Genomic DNA, 21490 nt, shown 5'->3' with positions numbered 1-21490 from the left:
ATTCCTTGAAACTCTCTTCATTAAGAAATGGAGCCTATGTTCCCTCCCCACGAATCTGGGTGGGCTTGTGCTTCCACCCATAGAGTATGGCAGAAGCAAAGTGATGTGATTCCAAGGCTGGTTCATAAAGTTTAGTGCAGCTTCTCCCTGTTGGCTGGAATACTTGCTCTTGAAGTCCCAAGCCACCATGAAAGGAGTCTACTTTAAGGATGCCATAATGTGAGGAATTCAAACCATGTTGAGAATGTGTGTGGGCACACTGAACAGCAGTCCTAGTCTTTGAGTTGTCCCAGCCCAGGCTCCAGATACATGTGTGAACAAGGCTTCAGGTGATTCTAGCTCCCAGCCATTGAGTCACCCCGGTCTTTGAATCTTTCCACCTGATGCCCCAGATTCTGTGGTGCAGAGACAAGCCATCTTTGCCATGTGCTGCCTGAATTCCTGACCCACAGAATCCAGAAGAATAAAATGGTGTTCCAAGCAACTAAGTTGTGGGTTAATTTGTTATATTGTTATAGCAACTGGATCTAAGCTATGTAAAACCATCACAGCTAAATTGAGAATGAAAGGTGTATTTGAGGCCAATATTTAGCTTTGAAGGCAGTCAATAGTCAGTGTGTTTATAATTATTTTAGAATCTTGTGTGTATGAGATAATGGATGTAAATACTCTTAGTACAATACCTGGCAATAAAAAAAACAAGGATTTATTATTATACCAAAAAAGAAATAGACGTATTTCCAAATGGTTATTATCAATGACCTACAAGTAATAATATTCTGGCCCAGTGTTCCAAAGCTTTATCTGTACCATCTCTAAGTTATAGGTGAATAAAGATGTGGTTTGTTACTCAATATCACACAAACCTGGACAGAGCAAGAATTCGAACCCATAATTGTTGACTCCAAATCTTACATTTCACCACTACATTCTCCTCCCTCCAGACATTTTAATATTTAGAGAACATATTAGGAAACTACCATTGTGAAAAGTTGGCACCACAGAGAAGAGGCTCAAGAATGAAAAATTAACTTTGCACCCAGAAAAGACAGATTAGGAATGACTTAATGATTAGGAATATGATGGGTCTGTATATAGGGGGAAAAATTTCTGTATTTTCTAAGAATATATATATGTACATATACATATACACATATATCCTTAATTTATAAAAAGTTAAAACTTAGCAACTTAGGTGAGCAGTGAACTCTTAATAAAGCACTTCATTTTGGTGAGGGTTAACTCTTCACCACATGCACTAAAATTTGATTAACCATCTTTACTTCATGATTTAAAAGAAAAAGAAAAGATTGATACTGGATTTAACTGGTACAATTGTGCATACAGATACCAACGATACATAAGGTCCAGGACTAAACGGTTATTAAGGCCCCTTTAATTCTAATAGAGATACTAACAGTAGCTCCCGTCTATGCAGCATTGATTATTTCATTGAAATTGGCAAAAGACTGTCTAGGTATCAATTTACTCCCCAAAACAGGCGCCTAAAGTAGGGATTATTTTACTGTGCTTTTGTCTACAGGTGAGAAAGCTAGTACTCAAAAAAGTGAAGTCATTTTCCCAAAGTCGCCCAGCTACAAAATAGAAATGGGATTGCATTAATGGTTCAGTCTCTCATTTCTCCATCTTTATAAAGTACTCCAAAGGAAACACAATAAAATCACAAGTGGAGATTATATATTGACATGGCCAGTCATAGTCAAAATAAACTTGTAGTACCCTAAGTTGGTTTTTATTTGTATATATGTAAGTCTTTTTTGCATTACAACTATTGATCACCTTTGAGAATATCATTGCTAGTATAACTGTACAGTTCTAATATCCACCCAATACATAAATTTCCTACATTTATAGGTGGGTAATTTAAAAATATATACAAGGAAAAACATACAGTGCTTACAAACCAAATGCAAATAAAAATCTTTTAAAAAATCTTAGAAATTCATTAAGCGGATTATGTCGATCCTATTAAAAATGGTTCTTCTATGTACAATACATAAACTTTAAAAATACTACTAGAGGAAACAAAAATTCTTTGGTTCAGCAAAAGGATTCTAAATGTGGAAATTTAACTTGTTAAGGATGCACCTTCCTGGGTTGGGCCTCACTTATCTGGTTTAACACTTCAGAAGCAGAGAGGTGACTCTCTGAATGCTGAAAATATGGGTGGATGTGAATAGCGGATGCTTTTCCTATAGAACATTAGCATATGAAAGTATAACCAGAAGCTTGAATAATGCAGGAACTTCAATGTTATTTTTACTCTGCCAGATCAAAAAGACAGAGAGAAAATCTGTTTCCCATCCATTTGGGAAGGAGGGTGGGAGAATGATCATGATCGATACATAAAAACATTCTACTAGTAAAGTTCTTAGGTTACTGGTGTCCAATGCTATTGAAACAAATCTATTCATTATTTGGAAGACTGCAGGGAGGAGCCAGGAGGGGGACAGATGCTGGATGTCCCTTTTACTGTCCCATCACTTCTCTAGCGGCTTGCCTGCCTTAACAATCTAAAATTATAAACACTCCCTTGACTCAAATGTCTCCTTAAAAAGTTATTAATGCAGCAGTCATTAGGCATGCATCAATATTTGCCAATGGGATTTCCATTAAAAATTAACTGTGGTTATTTCTATACTCTTGGTTTATTAATAGCAACAATCACGGAACTGGCCAAAATATCTCAGAGTTTCAAAGAGTCAGCATTTACACCTTTTAGAATTTTTTTCTCCTCCATATGTAATGGGAAGGAAAAGCCTTCACAATGTAGTTCCTGCATGTTTTCTAATTTGATTGTGAAAATATTTAATATATAAGATAAAACCTTTCCAAAGGCCCATCAATTAACCACACATTATAACCACCTTTAACAAGACTTTTGAAAAGTCTCTGAGGTATCACAGCTGGTCACAGGAGAATAAAAATATTTTTTGCTTTGTTTATTTTTTCTAAGTTCCCCAATAGAATATAATTACCTGGCTGGATTAATTAACTCATCTATGTTAGAAAGTGGTACCAATGACTAATACTCAAATTTGCCTTTCCCCAGACTAGGTTCAGAAGCATATCAATATATTTCTAGGTTGAACACAGGTGAAAATCAAGAACTTCTGTTGACTACCAAGTTTACTGCAAGCCATGACTTCAAGATGCCATAATGCTTACGTGGGATTGTTGAGAACAGGGGAAATCTTCCAAAATTCACCCTTGTTCTTCCTTCTATTTGAATGACTTAGTTGCTCAAGGGCAAGACACTTTTTAAACCTTACTAGGACTCAAAAGAGACAAATATAATTGGGACGGAGCAACAGATTGAAGAGAAAATGATGTCCCTTTGACAAAAATGGTTCTGACTTTGGAGAGGGGAATAGGATAGCCTTCAACATTGGAGAAAAGCAAAGAACAGAACACATGAATAATTCACAGCAGCTAAATGAGACATTATAATTCAGAACCACCTCCGCACCCACTATTTCCCACCCCCAGCTCATGGGCAGGGATTTCTTTTCTCTAATGGTCTTCTAAAAGATAGTATAATACTCTGAAGAGAAATAATCAGTGTTGGATTGTTGGTCCTTAGAGTCTTCTTGTGTATGTAGGGCAGTAATCATCTTTTCTTCTGTCAGAAGTCTTTATCCCAGCCTGACAGCTCATCAGGAGGCACCCCCTTCTCGGGAGGATACTTGTCAAAGTAGCTGTGATCTGTGGGTCCACTTAGCTAGGAGAAAAAGGATTAAACCAAAGGTGAGGATAATGTTGACGAAGCATGCTAGAACATATGGGGAATGCTTTCTGTACCTGAACACTGATTTTCTACTGCAACCACTTGTAATGTACATATAAGGAAAAGATAACCAGTTATCATTTTTGAGTCACACTCTCAGCCTCATGAGATCTCCCTTTTAGAACAAATGGATTGGGTCCCAGAATTACATTCAGTAGGAGCTACCTGGCTTAAGGAGTTATTTCTGAAAGAAAAGGTGACAGAAATGATGTCTCTTTTTTTTTTTTCAAATTGGAAAATATTTCAAAAGGAAATATTAAAAATTCAAAACTTGCCAGAATCCTTCTTCCACTTTATAATAAAGTTTCTCACTGATCTTGAATTTTTATAGGGTTAATTGACCCATATAAATTCTCCAGAATGTCAAACAAAGGGACAATTCAAAATACTAGTGACCTTGTTGAAAGAGTGAAATGACTCTGGTATTAAATTACTTTGCAAATCAAGTGGTTTCCGATTCTTTGCTTTCAAACAATCTTCATTAGTACCTAATTGAATTATCAGCTGATAGATCACTAAAAATACTATTTATGATCCATCATAATGAGTTTTTTGGGGGGATAAGGAGACTACTCAGTGGTGCTCAAAGTGACACTGCTATTATAAAATCCTCCACTCTCATTTACTTATTTCTGTGAACACAACTCTTAGCACTTTCATCTATAGAAAAATAATTTTAAAAAGAAATAGAATTGATGTAGAATCTGATCCCATTTTTTAATAAATAACACTCATTCACAAGTACATTAAATAATTTCTTTTCAAAACATTTTTGTTTAATAATTATTTTAAAATTTATAATATATGTGTGTTGTTTGATACTGCATGCTACAAAAATGTAATTATAACTGAATTCAGAAGAAATATTTGTGTTTCCAGTGAAATTTTTATTCTCACAAAAATTTTAAATTTTATAAAACTAAAATTGAAAGGCACTTAAAGAATGATTAATAGAAGACCATCCAGTATAAAAATCTTTTACATTAGGATGAAATTTTATAGAGAAAATCTAATGGAAATATGAAAATAGGAGTTTAGAGAGAATAAGTAATCGTAATATTTCTGTCTATTTTTTAAATGGCTGATGGGTTTCATATCTCAATGGCATTTAGATTACACTGGATATATTTAAAGGGGCAAAGTAAGAGTAATGTTTTACTGTAAAATGTCAATATTTACAATATACTAGAAATTACATTCTCCACAATGACTTAGACGTGTAATGAAAAACTTCAGATGTCAATCTAAAAAGCTACAAAGAAAGACAGAGATCCTCAAAATTCCTCTACAGAGAACACAACATAACATTTGTAGGGTGTTGACTAGATTATTCCTGAGCCATCCCCCTCCCTCCCCAACTTAGTAGATGTTCTGCTTTCTCTGGAGCTGTGTTGTCCAACGGAATGCATGGGGACTGAGTACTGGAAATATAGCTAGTTGGAACTGAGATGGCTCAAAGTGGAAAATCCACTTGGGATTTTTGAAAATTTAGTATGAAAAAAATAAATGTAACATCTTTATTAATATATTAATATTTTGTGTTTGTTACATGTTGAAATAATATTTTAATGTATTATGATAACTAAAATTAATTTCACCCATTTCTTTTTACCTTTTTTAATACAGCTACTGGAAAATTTTAAATTACATATAGGTTCATATTATACTTTTAGAACCATCTGTCAGCCTGACCAACACTGGCTACCTTGGGACTTAGATTTACATGTAATCCATTCTTAAGAGCTGAGCTAAGGTCCATTGAATATGTAATACTATTTAGACCATATAGTCACAATTGCAAAAACATTTTCACTTAAATTTAAAAACTGTCAAAAAAATTTTTAATCTATTCTACACACACACACACACACGCCTAAAATCTGTTTACAAAAACAAATACTTAGAAAAAAAGCAAGAGAGTAATATAGTAGATACCATACCTCTCTTTGTAAAGGTGATGGAAGGTTCCGTGCTTTCAGTCCTTCCCAATTAAAACCATTTAACCACCTGAGAAATCAGAAAAGTACAGAGAAATATTACTTATCTGATAAACTATTAGCATGTCAAGTTATCTGTCCACCCATTTTGTTGCCTGCTCCCTGCCTGCAACAGTACAGCTGCAAGTGATCAGAGGAAAATACTCAACCATGCCCACACACATGTGTGTCTCTCACATTAAATCCATGCCCACTACCCTCAGGGGGGCCTTTAATGCTGCCCAGCAGTCAGTCTAGATTTCCCCGTTGTTCCCCTCGTCACACTCCCTTAGACTCATAATCTATACTTCGTCCTCTCTCCTCAAACTTTCAGACCTCCTATCCATCTTCCCTCCCAAATGATGGCCTGACTTCCTATTTCACTAAGAAACCAGGAGCAGAAAAGAGAACTTCTACAATTTTCCACCAGCAAATCTGCCTGTGTACCCACATCTGTGTTTTTCCTTTCTCTCCTGTACCATGAATGAACTTCCCTTGCTTCTCGCTAAGGTCAGCTCCTCTGCTGTGTATTTGATCTTGTAGACATTCTCTATTGAGACATGCGCCTTAAATTCTCCTCTCTCCTGAATCTTTAACATCGTCTCTCCTGGGGCATTCGAATCAGTATGGAAACATTTAAATTCTTCCAACCACAAAGCAATCACCCTTGACCTGAACTCCCCTCCAACTCTCACTCCATTTCTCTCTTTCCATTGGAGGAAAACTTGAAAGAGTAATCTAATCACCGTATCAACTGCGGACAAAAAACTGTTGCCTGCCATTCCGGTAAACACTAAATGTTGCCTGCCCTGAAGCCATAAGCCATTGCAGCCACCTGATGGGGAATTCAGGATGGAGAAAAACTGAATACTGGCCCTAGATAGTTAAGATGAGTATCTAAGGGATAATTCCAAGGAGCCCAAACTCTTGCATCTTCCCATATATAGAAAAGCAGTAAAATCGTCGACTTGAGATGTCTTTTATTTGTGATTAGCGGTAAATTTTTTTTCTTTTTCTTTTTAAAATTAAAGTACAGTTGCTGTACAGCAGTATGTAAGTTACAGGTGTACAATATAGTGATGCACAATTTTTAAAACTTACACTCCATTTATAGTTATTACAAAATATTGGCTATATTTCTTGTGTTGTACAATATATCCTCATAGCTCATTCTATACCTAATAGTTTGTACCTCTTACTCCCCTACCCCTATATGGCCCCTCCCCACTTCAGCAGTAATCTTCCGATGTTCTACTACATGTTTTTGTTTTTAAAGCAAAAACTCTTATGTATCCTGATTCCTCCTTTATCTCTTTGCAGCAGTTCCTCAGAGCTGAGAGGTTGTCTCCTGGGCTATAGTCCTCAGTAAGGTCTCCGAATAAAACATAACTTGCAACTTTTAGGTTGTGTGTTTTTCTTCAGTCGACGCTACCCATTTTCTCCTGGGCACACCACAATCAGGCTTCACCCTCTCCACTCCAGCGAATTCCCTCAATTCTCAGTTTTCATCTTACTCTTAGCACAGTTCATCACTCACACCTCCTGAAACACTTTCTTCACTTGGCTGCAGAGACATGCCCTTGTCCTGGCTTTCTTCCTACCATCTTGGGTGCTTTCTCTCATTTTCCATTGCTATTTCCATAGGAAGTTGGCACGCTCTGGGGCTCAGTCCTTGGACCTCTTCTTCTTCCAACTACTCCCACTTTCTAAGAAATCTCATTCACTCTTGTGGCTTTAAATAGCATGTATAAACTGATTACTCCCAAACTGCTATTTCCACCACCACCCTGCCCTCCTCCACACACACACACACACACACACACACACACAGACACACACAGACACACACACACTGCTTAACAGGCTGCTAGCTACAAGTGCCATTCACCATCTCCCCACTGGATGTCTAACGGGCATCTAGCTGTATCAGGTCCACACTGAAGCTCCAAATTTTCTCCAACAAACTTCCCTCAACTCTTCCAGTTGCTCAAACCAAAGACTTTGGAGTTATCCTTTCCCTCACATCCTATCTCAGTCCATATGTAAATCTAGTCTGTTATGTTCAAAATACATTGGTATTCAGAACCTGGCCAATACTCAACACCTCCACTCTACCAGCATGGGCCAAGCCACAGTTATTTCTTGCCTGTATTAGTATAATAACATCCTAACAGGTCCTCCTGCTTTTGTCCATGGGAAACAGCCCAGCAGCAAGAGTGATCATTTAAAATGTAAGTCATTTGGAGGAAATGTTTCCTCCAACATTTTAAGTTTGGAGGAAAACCTGAAAGAGTAATCTAATCGCTGTATCAACTGCAGACAAAAAAACAGTTGCCTGCCATTCCAGTAAACACTAAATGTCGCCCGCCTGAAGCCATCAGCCATTGCAGGCTTTGTTCAAAACTGTCCAATGCTTCCAATTTCACTCAGTGTAAAAGGCAAAGTCATTACCATGTCTTTATTAAAACCCACAGGCCTTATCACCCTTTCCACCACCACCCTTCCCCCACCCTGCCACTGCCCTACTTTTCTCTTTCTCTCTCCCTTGCTCCTTTGTCTCCTCAACATTCTTCCAACAAGCTTGGGATGTTCCCACTTCAAGACCTTTGCACTTGAGCCCCTGTAGCTGAATTGTCCTTTCCCCAGATTTCCACATGGTTTGTTTCCTCAACACCATCAGGTATTTTCTCGAAGGTCATCTTCTTAGAGAGGCCTTCGTTGGCCATCCAGTCTAACATGGCAACCCCTCCCCATCCCCACCCCCACGTACTTCCCATCCTCCTTCCATACTTTATTTTCTCTCCTTATAACTTACTGCTTTCTAATATACCTACTATACACTTGACTTAATTATTTTCTTTATTTTCTGTCTCCCCAACTAAAATGCAAGCTCCATGAGGGCAGGGCTTTTTGTCTGTTTCCTTTCCTTCTGTGTCCCTAACACTTGCAACAGTAATTGACACAAAACAGGGGCTCCAATAAATGTCTGTTGAATAACTGAATGACTCTACAAGAGAACACCCTTACATAGGACCTCTAACTATCATGTCTTACAGTATCACACTGCCATGGTGGTGATGCTCTTGGTGAAATGTATATAAGAAGCTCCAAGATAAAAAGTATTTTAATGAGTTATCTGTAATGAGATGAGGCTGATGGCCAGATGAAGTTCTTTCATTTATTGCTTCCAAACTATTAATCTAAAAGGAAGGACTGATCTGGTCTTTAGGATATGTATCAGGCTTGGTGAGCTGGAAATGCAACACCAGAAATGAGGAGGACTTGCTCCTCTCAGACAGAAACAATGTACTCTGTCTCTCAGAATCTTATAAAGAACCTGCAATAACACTGTTTAAATCCACTGATCTTTTCTATTGGGACACTGAGGTCAGGTCAGCCAGCCAACAAAAATTTATGGAAAGTCAACCTGGTCCCAGGCAACAAAAACAACAAAGACTCTGCTTTTAAGATATTTTTATATTGGCAGGAGGTGACAAGTAATCAAACAAGAAAGTAAACAATATGAACATTTACATTAATTTCATATACTAATAAGTACTAGGAAGATAAAAGAGAATAAAATGGTGAATGATGACTGGGATAGGGGTGGGTTGGGAGGTGCTGCTTTTAGCTAGGGTGCTATCTGAAGAAGTGATATTTGAATTGAGGCCAGAAGGAAGAGAAGGGAGAAGCCATGGGAAGATTTGTGGCAATGATGGGTTGGGAGGTGCTGCTTTTAGCTAGGGTGCTATCTGAAGAAGTGATATTTGAATTGAGGCCAGAAGGAAGAGAAGGGAGAAGCCATGGGAAGATTTGTGGCAATGACCTTCTGAATGGAAGAAAGTGATAGGAATGAGCTGAAGTGTGGTGAGTGGAGGGGAAACGAGAGAAAAATATGATGTCTGAGAACCAGCCAGAGGCCAGATCTTATATGGTCTTGTAGAACACAACAAGGAATCAAGATTTTATGCTTATCGGGAAGCCAGTAGAAAGTTGTAAGGAAGTGATGCAATCTAAATATGTTTTCAGAAGATGATTCTGGCTGCTATATGAAGAATAACCTCAGCAGGGCGTGATAGGTCAGGGTGGTGGTGGGAGGTATGAGAATGAAGGCTGGGAGATTTTAGGAGGCCCTCGTATTCATTGGTCTGTCAACCGTATCCGAAGTTACCCTTTTCTACCTTTTTCAATCTCCTCCCTCTCGTGGAGTTGGTTTTGGGTCACTCCTTGACTGGATTTCCCATTCCAAGTCTAAGCTTAGCAAGAGAAAAAAGTACTAAAAACAGAGAGGGCGGGCTCTTAGTACATTCCATTTCAGATGCCATTCTTAACCCAAAGTACCATTTTGGTCTACACTGTTGAGTCTCTAAGCAAAGAGTGAGAGTCAGACAGCAATCCTAGATGCATGACTTCCCCTGTCCTTGCTGCAAAACCACAGAAGTCCTCTCCTTGATCCACCCATCACCTTCTTTGCACAGACCGAGGCTCCATTTTTAGGGATTTCTAGGCACACAGTTCTGTGGATTCTTTTCTTTTGCCACCGATGACTGACACAATTCCTTTTCACATATTTTACAATGCTCTCTACCCAGATGCTACTCCATAAATATTAATAAAAATCATTACTGTTACTCTACTGAATCAAAGAGCCTATGCGTTTCTTGCTGAGTACTTGTTACAATTTGACTTATGGCAATATTTACTTAACATGAGTGGTTATTCACTTAACACCTGGCCTTTTTGACACTAACCACATTTTAAGTAATCCAAGTGCCAGCATGCAGTCGTGTGTGAAAAATATTCACTAAAGAAATATTAGCAGCAACTGTACATAAATTGCTTCTTCATTTTTAGAAGAGTAGTAGCTATTCTTGAGAGTAAAATTCTAGAGACTGGAAATACTAAAGGTAACATTAAGAGACCTGAAACAAATTACTCCTCTACCTAGCAGGAAAGATTTAATTGTACCCTACAAATATATTATCCCTCTTTTCAGAGAGGTGTCGGGAGACATGATTGGTACCTAGTTTATAAGTTAACTTATAAATAGGAGAGGGAGGAACTCTATTTTTAAGAAAGATGATTTAACACAGACTGGACAAATATATAACAATATGCCACGTTTAACTGTATTGTTTTTAAATATAAAATTGAAGTAAATGGTTCTCCAAGGAAAAAAGATGTTTTACTTTAGAGAGGAGTGGGAAAATCTGATGGCAAATTTTAGAAAGAATGTTTTTTTTAAAAAAACATTACAAGGATATACTGGGTAGTGAAGCTATACATGACTTGGAGACTTATGGAAGGTTATAGAACACTCCTATTTGAAAGCAAAGAGAGTTCTATTTTTCAGACCCCCGTGCCCCATCTTTGTATGTTAAGAAGCACTATGAAAATCAGATGAAATAATGTTTTTGATCTCCCTGGGCTCACCGGAAGGCACTGTGTAAATCTGGTACATCTTATTAGTGAACTCTGCCCTACACACAGCAGCTTCAGCTGTATGCTTCAGCTACTTGGCAAAGAACACCCTGTCTGTTAAGAAGACTGGACAAATTAATCCCTATGGGGAAGGAAATTCAAAATTCTTCATTACCATGCTGAAGTGAGAAAATCCTTTAGCATGAATTTGCATGTACATCTAATCACAATTTGACAGCTATATTTAAATGAGCCTCAGGTAAATAAGAAGTAAGAGATAAAATGGGAACCTGTTACCAATTATATCACTTCTATTTCCCAACTACCCCAGAGCAAACATGAAGACGCTTCTTTAATGAGATAAAAGAGGAAATACATTGGAAGGGGGACTTCAATTGACTGGGCACTTGTTTGTTCAATATGAATGGTGTGTTTATGTGTCATTTTATCATGAGAAAAGAAACTGTGATAACAGCACGTAGGAAGAGAGATAAATTGGAATCTAAGGCAAATAATGAGCTTTACACTAATGACAATCCAAAAGATGACAAAGAACAATAAAATACGTATTTTGATGTCTATGAAATCCACAGATGTGTCTGTCTGTCTCCATCTCTTCCTCCCTCCCTGCTTCCCCATCCCCATCCTGATATATCCTTATGGCAGAGCCCGATATGAATTTACAATGTTGAATACATGGCTTTATTTCAAGAAAGTTCATGAATAGATAGAGCAGGGCTGGCAGCTTGGGGATTTTTTTTTTTTTCTTTTTTTTTTTGAGCTGCACCACTACTGTTCAGAAAAACGAATAGTGTTTCTATTCAGCAGCATTTCTCCCTTTATTTTCACACTGTGTTGATGTGCCCCTAATTCTTCAGTAAAAATATCCAGAGAGGAATAAAATGTTGAGAGGTGTTTTTCTTTCTGAACGTGAACACAGCAGTGTGCTCAAAGGTTTTCAGTAATGAAATTCTCAAATTTATTTTTTGTACTATCAGTAGGTGATGTTTCACTTCTGTAAATCATAAGCAAAATCAAAACATCTCAAGGGTTGCAGGATTTAGCTAGGCATAGATTTAAAAAAAAAAAAACAACTCCAAGGCCTGAACTTCCACATATGGAACCAAATCAGAGAGTTTATATTATGGAAGTTATTGATGGTTTTAAAGACCAGCTTTAGAAATTCACAGACCTGAAAAAGGTGCTTGTTAGATTATTACATAAGGATAAAACACTGTTTGAGGTTTTGTGGAAATCAATGTACTTTACCCCAGAAGTAAAATACGATAGGAAGCTTCAAAATATGGAGAGCTGGTCAAAGGAAAATTATATTTAAAATAAATATATAATATTAATTAAAACTGAAATAGAATACTATTTAACAGTTGGTTTAGCTGACCCATTCTCTAGAATATTGAGAAAAATAACTATCCTACTTTAATTGTAAATCAAACGTCAACATTAGAACTTGATTCCTTTATAGAATCCAAGTTAATATTAAAAAATAATAATGGAGATTGCAGCAGATAAAAAGCTAAGTTGCTATAACTTGAATATGTGATTTTGTAATTTGTTTTATAACTTCATTGCAGCTAGTAAAACACAAATTAAAAATAAAGCACCAAAAAGGAAAACTTGAGCATCTGTGTAGGGATCTTTAGACTGAGAGAAGCTTCAAGATTACCACACTTTAAAAATAAATTTCTAGATTTTTCTGGGCAGAGAAGTAACTATGTACCTGTGTTTCTTAATGTCATTGATTCCATTCTTCAGATTTCCTAGTCTTTCTGTTGGATTTTGCCTAAAATAAAAATTTTAAGTCAATTTATAATAATTATGTTTGAGTGAATTTTACATTAAAATTTAACAATTTTTCTTTATTCATTCATTCATTTTGTCAACAATATTCATAGACCAGGCACATCTGAGCATAAGGAGATGGAAAACACATGCCCTCTCTGGGGGAGCCACAGTCAAATTACAGTCAGGAATATGAATATATGTATTCAATATCTATATATCCCAGTATATGGATATAGGTATATACGTATGGATATGTATAGATATAGGTATCTCCCAGTGCTTTAAATGAGCTATGAATAAATGCTTAAAAGAACAGGAGGATGCCACCTTACCAAGTCTGCTAAGGAAACCAGGGAAAGCTTTAGAGAATCATTTATAACAGAGATGAAATTTTAGAAGCATGCAGAAATTTCTGTGGGCAACTCACAGCCAGGTTTCATGTTCTAAATTTACTAAATTTTAAAGCTTTTTAAAAAGTTCAAGTGTGCAAGAAAACTGTGACAAAATGAAGCTTAAACAAAATTCTAGAAGTCTTCTGTTCTCCAATAAATTATTTTTAGTGGTAAGTAGAAATTTGGAGTAATTTAAAATAGGAGTACTTTTTTTTTAATGAAGATTGAAAGAGGACATACAGTAATACTTTATCATCGCCATTAATTTTCTTTCAAAATAACAAGGCTGTAAACTACTCCTTTATTAAGCTAAGCTTTGTGGTTCTATTTTCCTCTAACAGACAAAGATGATTCTTAAAGATAACCTGACCAATCTGCATCTCTTTTAAACTATAAGTAGGTACTGTGTATTACATGAAGGAAACTCAAACTTCTAGCACAGACAGCAAAATAGAAAATGATTTTCATTAAATATAATTTAACTACATAGAAAAGTACAAAAAGTAAATATACACCTAACTTTAAAATGTGTGGCAGCAGAAATGAGAAGCCTTCACATCTTCCCCCAAGAACAAGGGGTTTTTAATAGTCATTCTCACCTGCAAAGCCTCCGAATCAAATCCTCAGGTCGTCTGGTTATCTTTCTGGGAAAATCCATTTTTTCAATTCCTTTGAGAATCAAATTGTAGGTCATCATTTGGTCAATCCCAGAAAAGGGTGGGCTAGAGAAAAGCCAAAATAGGACACTAGGACCAGCATCTGAGACACATTTACAACTAGATTCCTTTTCTTTTTTTCCCTCCCTCCCTCCCTCTCATGAGTTGTTTTATAGCAAATCTGGATACATGCTAGAAAATAATTTCATATCACTTAACAAAATACACACACGCACACACATACACACAGAGGTAATCTGTCAAGTGGTGATAATCACTAAAAAGAAAAATAAAGGGGAGGACAGAGAGTGAGAGAGAGGAGGTGTGTTTTTTTTAGACACAGTGGATAGGAAAAGCATCTCTCATATGTTGACAGTTGAGCAGAGGTGGGAGTGAATGAGCCACACAGGCAAGGGATTCCAAGACAGCAAGTACAAAGACCAGGAGTCAGGAGTGGACGTGGGTTGTTCTTGGAACAGAAAGGAGGGCAGTGCTGCTGGTGGAGTGAGTAAGCAGGAGAGAGTATAAGAGGTGAGGGCAGGATGGTCATCTCGATCTAGCGGGCTATAAGAAGGACCTGGGGATACGCTCAGGTCAGGTGATGTAATCTACAGAAGCCAGACTAAGCTTTTTAAAAATGTGTTGAAAATAAACTGTGATGGTACTAGCGGTGGGGGGAAGGCAGGCCTGGTAGCCTGGACTCGAACGGTAGTGGTGAAGGTGGTGAGAAATGGTGGGATTCTGGATTATTTCGATGGCATAAAATCAGCAAGATTTGCTACTGGGGTGAATGTGGTACGCAGAAGAAAGAAAGGATTCAGGAATGATGCTGAAGTGTTTTGACCTATGGAACGGAACTACTGTTTACTAAGACTGGTGTGGAGATTAGGCTGGGAGTGCGCAGGTTCAGAGCAGGTTCTGAGGAAGAGAATCGAGTTGCATCTTGAACATCCAAATAGAGATGTTAAGCAGACAGTTACATTTATGAGTCTGACATTCAGGGAGGAGGTTAGGGCTGGAGATATGATTCCGGGGAGTCATCAGACAGTATCTACGGGCCATGGGGCTTGATGTTATCACCCAAGGAGTGAGTGGGTAGGAAAGAGGTCAAGGACTGAAGTGGCCCGATGACCACTGAAGAAGGTCAGGATGACAAGAAGAATCCAGAAACAGACGCTGAGCTGGAGCCTCTAGCATGGGAAGAGAAATGAGAGAAAGGGAGGTCCTAGAAACCACGAAGAGAGAATTTCAAGGCAACTGTTGCTAAGATGAGTAAGAAAGTACTGGAAATTAACCACTGGATTTGGATAACATGTTCATGCATGAACTCTGCTTTTAAAAACACTTTCATACCTATTCTATTGTGTCATTTAACTTTTGAAAATTAAAGATGATTTTCATGAATGAGTCTGTTCTATCTTGGTCACTCTTGAGACCTTTGGATACCGAGAGTTCCCACTCTTGGTAATGAACCTGAAACAAGTTCGGTGCACCAACTTTTCAATGATCTATGTTTCACTTGAAAAGAAAATGAGGTAGAAAACAGAAACCATTGCCACAATTCCTTCAACTTATTTATATATTTACAAGTTGGCCGTGTTTTGTTTTGGTTTGGTTTTTTAGTTCTTTTGTTTTACCTCCTGACTTTAGGGCATTTAAAATGAACTTTTCTCATGCCCTACCCCGAAAGCCTTTATAACAGCAATTTCGCACCTTCTTCATGACAACTCAAGGCCACTTCAGCAACTCCAAGTTATTGAGGATTTTTTTCCCCTTCCTTATTCCCTCACTTTATTTCCCTACTTCTTGTGACAATTTATTCCAGCTGACGAAGACTGAAATGCATATTCTCCAGTTACCTACAAGAGCCATCATGAATCTCTTAGAAATGCAGCTGACAAATTTTCCAGGGATGAGGAAACAAACTCTTGAAATAGAAATCCTTGTGTCCTGAGACCTTAAGCAACTTTATCTCTGAATGACTACCTGGAAATTTTTCTCTTTTTCACTTCAAAATCTTAAGCAATGAATATTTGAAAATGATTACAGATAATATCAAATAATCTTTCATGTGGACAAGGAAAAAGAATGGAGCCATGGGTAACCCAACTTTGAAATCTGCAGTGTAAAAAGTTCAAGAAGATTCTACAAAGCTCTCCTTTTGTAACGCAGGTGTTGAGACTGGAATCCCCGTCACTGGGCTTATTCCAGCATTTTTTATGCCATTTCAAATGCAAATCCTCCCTGACATCAAGACTGAGTATATTTGGTTGTAAAGGCTTAAAAGAATGACCAAATCCGTTAATAAGAAATGGAGGTAGAAAACTGGAAAGAAAACTACCTGATCTGAATATTGTGTGTACAGCCATGCATTATATTAAAAACTCTTATGTATAAGGCACACGTGTTTAATGAAAAGTGTGTCATATTTAGAGTCAGAAGACCTGAGATTAAATCCTTGATCTTAGGCAAGTAGCTCTCTGACCCAGTTTTCTAATCTATAAGATTTAAATCAGAAAATAATTATAATACAAATGTATATCGTAAGATAATAAACAATTCCTGCTTTAACTTCCATACAAGCTTGTGAAAACGAAATTAGATAATACACATGTAAGTGCTTAGTAAGCTGTCAAGGGCTTTACAGATGTGAGGTAATATGTGTGTGTGCATGTGTGTGTATAAGTGTGTATGTGTGTGCAGGCAGGTTGAATATTTGGGATTCTGGATTCATTAATACAGCCCTTTAATCGCTTCAGGAATGGCAATCCAATTTTAACTTGTAAAACCCCTGCTGTGTCTTGTCTCTGTTCATTAGCACCTCTAGAAAGCAGTTGACAAGGGGATTAAAATTTAAATCCAGCAATGTTGCCTTCTTTCAGCATTTCTGGTTAATGATTTATTGGGAAGATGGAAGAACACGGCTAAATTTAATTGAACAATGGATTTAATGGAACTATGATTGCTATTTTCTCGACTACAAAAAAAAATATGAGGAAATAATAACAGCCCACAACTTCAATTTCCTTTCTTATTTTTATGATGGATTCCCTAAACCTTCACACACTTGATATATTATCTATAATAACAGACCTTGCCATTCTAGGTAAACCATAGCAATTTTGTACTCCTTTCCTGCACCTTCCTGAATCTTTTCACCATGTTACAAGCTAGCAAGCATGTTATAAATGATATAATGTGAAGAGGAAAAGGTATCATGCTTAATCAAAAACACTTCCAAAATGTTAAATTCTTAAATCATATATTTTTTTATCATGAGTAAGTTATTTTTGCTCTTCTCTAAAGAAGAGACTAAACACAAGGTACTTACTTGCCCGTGAGGAGTTCATACACTAGAATTCCCAGGGACCAAAAATCCACACTGAAGTCATGTCCTTTGTTGAGAATGACTTCAGGAGCTACGTACTCGGGAGTTCCACAGAACGTCCATGTTTTCTGTCCAGATCCTATTTTCTTAGCAAATCCAAAGTCAACCTGGAAAAGATCAAAGAAATTTTCAGAGACCATAAAACTCACGTTCTTCTTTAAGTATTCCTCTAATTTCTTCAATCTTCCTTCAACACCTCCACCCTCCCCTTCACACCACACACACACACACACACACACACACACACACACATGCTCCACTGACCCTCTCATTTATTCTTTTGCAGGGCCAAGTGTAAATCTCGTTACACTGGAGAAAATTCCATGCACACACCTCTACGCCCACAACCCTTAGAGGACGAGAGGGATGGTTTAGCAAGGAGAGACCCTTACAACCAAGGTGAAGCTCAGGGCAAGCAGACAAGTAACTTGCAAATCAATAGTGGTATTCATTGGCAAGAAGAGAGAAGGCGGAAGTGATAGAGAAGGGGGAAGTCATAGACCCTTGTGCCCTTTGAGCTTCGCTACAGATACAGTGTTGACTAGGAGAAGCTCAGAGTACTGGGAATACTTAAACAGATGTGATTAAAAAACTGCCATGTGAGACAGGATATAGTAGAAGATTATGCAAAGTGTAAACTCAAAGAGCCAAAAGACATAGACTTCTGGAACATTAGGGAGAAGATGGTGGGGAAAGACATCATTAGGAAGTGACATCTGAGCTCAGCACTGACTGAGGATTAGGAACCCTCCCAGCGTGATGAATGGGTGCTACCCTCTTCTGTCTTTTCAGGATAGGCCCTTCCACTTCTCTGAGACTCTATTCAATGAACTCCGTGCACTGAATAAAGACAGGAAAGAAAGCTGGAGCAACAGAAGACCCACTCATTAAATCGAGGCAGTGTATATGACTGAAGTCCTGCCCTGCAAAACAAACAGTTGGTTTCCTTCCACAGGGGTGATTTAGCATGTACTTTTCATCTCCAATACATAAAGGTATTATTTTAGTGAAACCACCCTCCACCTCCCTCAAGTAAACAGACACATAAATTATACCTGGGCTTCTACATGCACATTTTAATAGATTCATTACACATGGACTATCTCAATAATATGGCAATAATCTTGGCTAAAAAAATTAAATAAATCAGGTTAACACATCAAAATAGGCCCTCACTTAAAAAAATATGAATCAGTGAACTATAAAATCCAGCCCTCATTTATATATTTAAAATATTTGTCATACATTTAAAAATCTCTTAGAAATTTACCTTTTTACTAAGGCTTTTTGGTATTTATCACATAACAGCAAGGATATCCTTATTAGAAAAAAGGGAATTTAAACAACCTAATTTGAAGCGGGCTTTTACTCTTTTCTTTTATCTACACAGAATGACTCGCAAAGATTGTACCTGAGATGGCTGGGAATATTATGAAATTAAAATTTGTAACTAGCTGAAATTAGCATATCTACTTATTCCTCAGATAAAGAACCAATATGAAAATCTTAGCTAATTTTATAAAGACTGAAATTTAAGAGACAAGAAAGCAATGCTTATAATTGCATTTGCATCCATGCATGTATGGAAATATTATATTTTGTTGTTCTGTAACAGCCTTTCAACTCATTTTTTTTTTTAAAGAGCTCCTGACTTTTTATTTATTTATTTATTTATTTTTGGCTGTGTTGGGTCTTCGTTTCTGTGCGAGGGCTTTCTCCAGCTGTGGCAAGCGGGGGCCACTCTTCATCGCGGTGCGCGGGCCTCTCACTGTCGCGGCCTCTCTTGTTGCGGAGCACAGGCTCCAGACACACAGGCTCAGTAGTTGTGGTTCACAGGCCCAGCCACCAGGGCCCGAACCCGTGTCCCCTGCATTGACAGGCAGATTCCCAACCACTGTGCCACCAGGGAAGCCCCCTCAACTCATTTTTTAAACTGCACTTAAGTTTTCCATGTAAGGATGACTGGAAGTTCATTAGATGTTTAGGAGAGCTTTTCTAGTTCTGAAAGTAAGAAATTTTAATTTGAGTACCTGATTTTGCTTTTGTATTTACATATTGACCCAAAGAGATGGCAATAATTATATTAAGATTTTAAGATTTATGAAAACTTACTACTTCCTTTATCTCCTTTGATCTTATCAGCTTTAGTCTAATCCATTTGGTTGGAGGAAATTGATGCTCAGATCTATTCAAAGTCATGTGCCAAATATAGAAGGTCCCAGATCTTCTGATGTGAAATTCTGTGTATTTTCTATAAAAATTCACACTACCTCTGTCTTGTACCAGCATGGATACCACCACGAAGCCTCAATCTTTTCTTTAACCCTTTATCTTCTAGTCAATAGAAATGTAAGTTCTTTCCTTTGTTCATTCAATGAATATTTATTGAAAACAATTATGTACCAAGCACCAGGATACAGACAAAGCCCCCAGTCTTCTTAGAGCTTACATTTAAGAGAAAGAGGAGAACATGCATAAAAAATATAATATCATATAACCAACAAGGACCTACTGTGTAGCACAGGGAACTATACTCGATATTTTGTAATAACCCATAGGGGAAAAGAATCTGAAAAAGAATGTATATATATATGTGTGTGTGTGTGTATATATACATGTATACCTATGTATATATATAACTGAATGACTTTGTTGTACACCTGAAAGTAACACAACATTATAAATCAACTATACTTCAATAAAAAAATCAAAAAATATACCATAGCATATGTAATATTGCCAGATAGTGATTATGCAATGGAGAAACATACAGCAGTTAGGTACTGAGATCAATAGGAATTATACTTTAAATGGGGTGATCAGAAAAGTCTCTCTGAGGAGGTAGCATTTGAGCAGACTGGAGCAGAAATCTGCATGAAATAAGAATGAGAGCTTTGTAAAAATCTGAGCAAGGATGATTCTGACAGATAAAGAGCTAGCACAAAGGCCCTAACCTTCGGGAACATGCGAGGTGAAGATCAAGGACTGGCAAGAAGGCCACTGTGTCTGGGCCATAGTGTGTGAGCGGAAGTGGCAGGAAGTGAGGGCAGATTGTGGAGTGTTCTAGTAAACCACAGAAAGAGTTTCAGATTTGTTTTCTAGGAGGCCACTGGAGGATGAAGAGAAGGGGTATGCATGGCCTGACTAATGTTTCAAAGGGCTCATTCTAGAAGATAAGAAAATAGACACCTTCCTTTAAAAATGTTTTTTTCCTAGCAGAACTGAGCTTTCAAGAAGAATCTCTGGAGAAGCTGCACACAGGTTTTCCTTTGTCTCTATTAAATTCCCATTATGAAAGACAGCTTACACTATGCTGAAAGCTTAAAAACATTGTCTCCAAAGATTTTAACAAACCAGAAGGTTATAAGATGCTTCTATATCTGAAGCAATGATTGGTTCATTCAGAAAGAAAAATTAGCACTGTGGCTTGCTGGAGCTGGTATCCAGTAAGTATTAGCTTTTTCCCAGAAGTTTCTCTCTGGGTCAGTAAATTTGTCAGCTACTGGTTCTCTTGGTCACATAAAAAAAGGATACAAAATGACCAGTCTAATTAAGCCAGATGATTCACGGAGACATAACATTTCCAAAAAAAATATTTATGTGGCATTTTTAGGGCCCTTACTTTGCCCAAGTCTAGACAAAGGTAAAGTGGAATCTATTTATCCTATCCACCAACAACTAAGGAGGATTTCATGTCCCTGTGATACTAAGGTCCATCTACTAAAACGGACAACTGTGGATAGCTTCCACTGGAGGCAAGAGCAAGTGAGAGAGGCAAAGGTATGGAACGGACGAGGCCTTCACAGCCACACCCCATTCTTTAGGGGACTGTGGTGACTCACTTGAAATACTTAGAGTGTTTAGTGGAAAGTGGGAACGATGATGGGGAGCTTTGCATACATGAGAGCAAACAAAAAAAATCAGATCGTCGGGGGCTCAACTCACAGGCCGCTGCCTCCTTGAAGCCTCCCTTGAATTTACAGAACCAATTCCTTTCTCTTATGAGGTTCTTTAACAGTTTCTATTCCACAATGGCCTCCCCTACA

At 37.6% G+C, this 21490-nt stretch overlaps 1 protein-coding gene across 2 annotated transcripts in view; it reads right to left on the bottom strand.

Annotated features, from left to right (window-relative positions):
- Positions 1 to 1638: 1638 nt before the first annotated feature.
- PRKG2 (protein kinase cGMP-dependent 2) overlaps positions 1639 to 21490 on the bottom strand; it is a 97033-nt gene continuing 77181 nt past the window's right edge. Inside the window, exons 15-19 of one of the 2 annotated variants that reach the window (XM_082463796.1) lie at positions 17388 to 17551; positions 14000 to 14122; positions 12944 to 13006; positions 5749 to 5815; positions 1639 to 3742 (exon numbers count right to left, since the gene is read on the bottom strand). In XM_082463796.1, the coding sequence (XP_082319922.1) occupies positions 3647 to 3742; positions 5749 to 5815; positions 12944 to 13006; positions 14000 to 14122; positions 17388 to 17551 (513 nt within the window). In that variant the 3' untranslated portion in view covers positions 1639 to 3646. Of the gene's footprint in view, positions 5816 to 12943; positions 13007 to 13999; positions 14123 to 17387; positions 17552 to 21490 lie in introns of both variants that reach the window. The other variant, XM_082463795.1, reaches the window with a different exon arrangement.

The sequence above is a fragment of the Balaenoptera physalus genome (assembly GCF_965194825.1).
Source record: "Balaenoptera physalus genome assembly, chromosome: 5".
NCBI lineage: Eukaryota > Metazoa > Chordata > Mammalia > Artiodactyla > Balaenopteridae > Balaenoptera > Balaenoptera physalus.
This window is presented reverse-complemented; position numbering and strand designations above follow the sequence as displayed.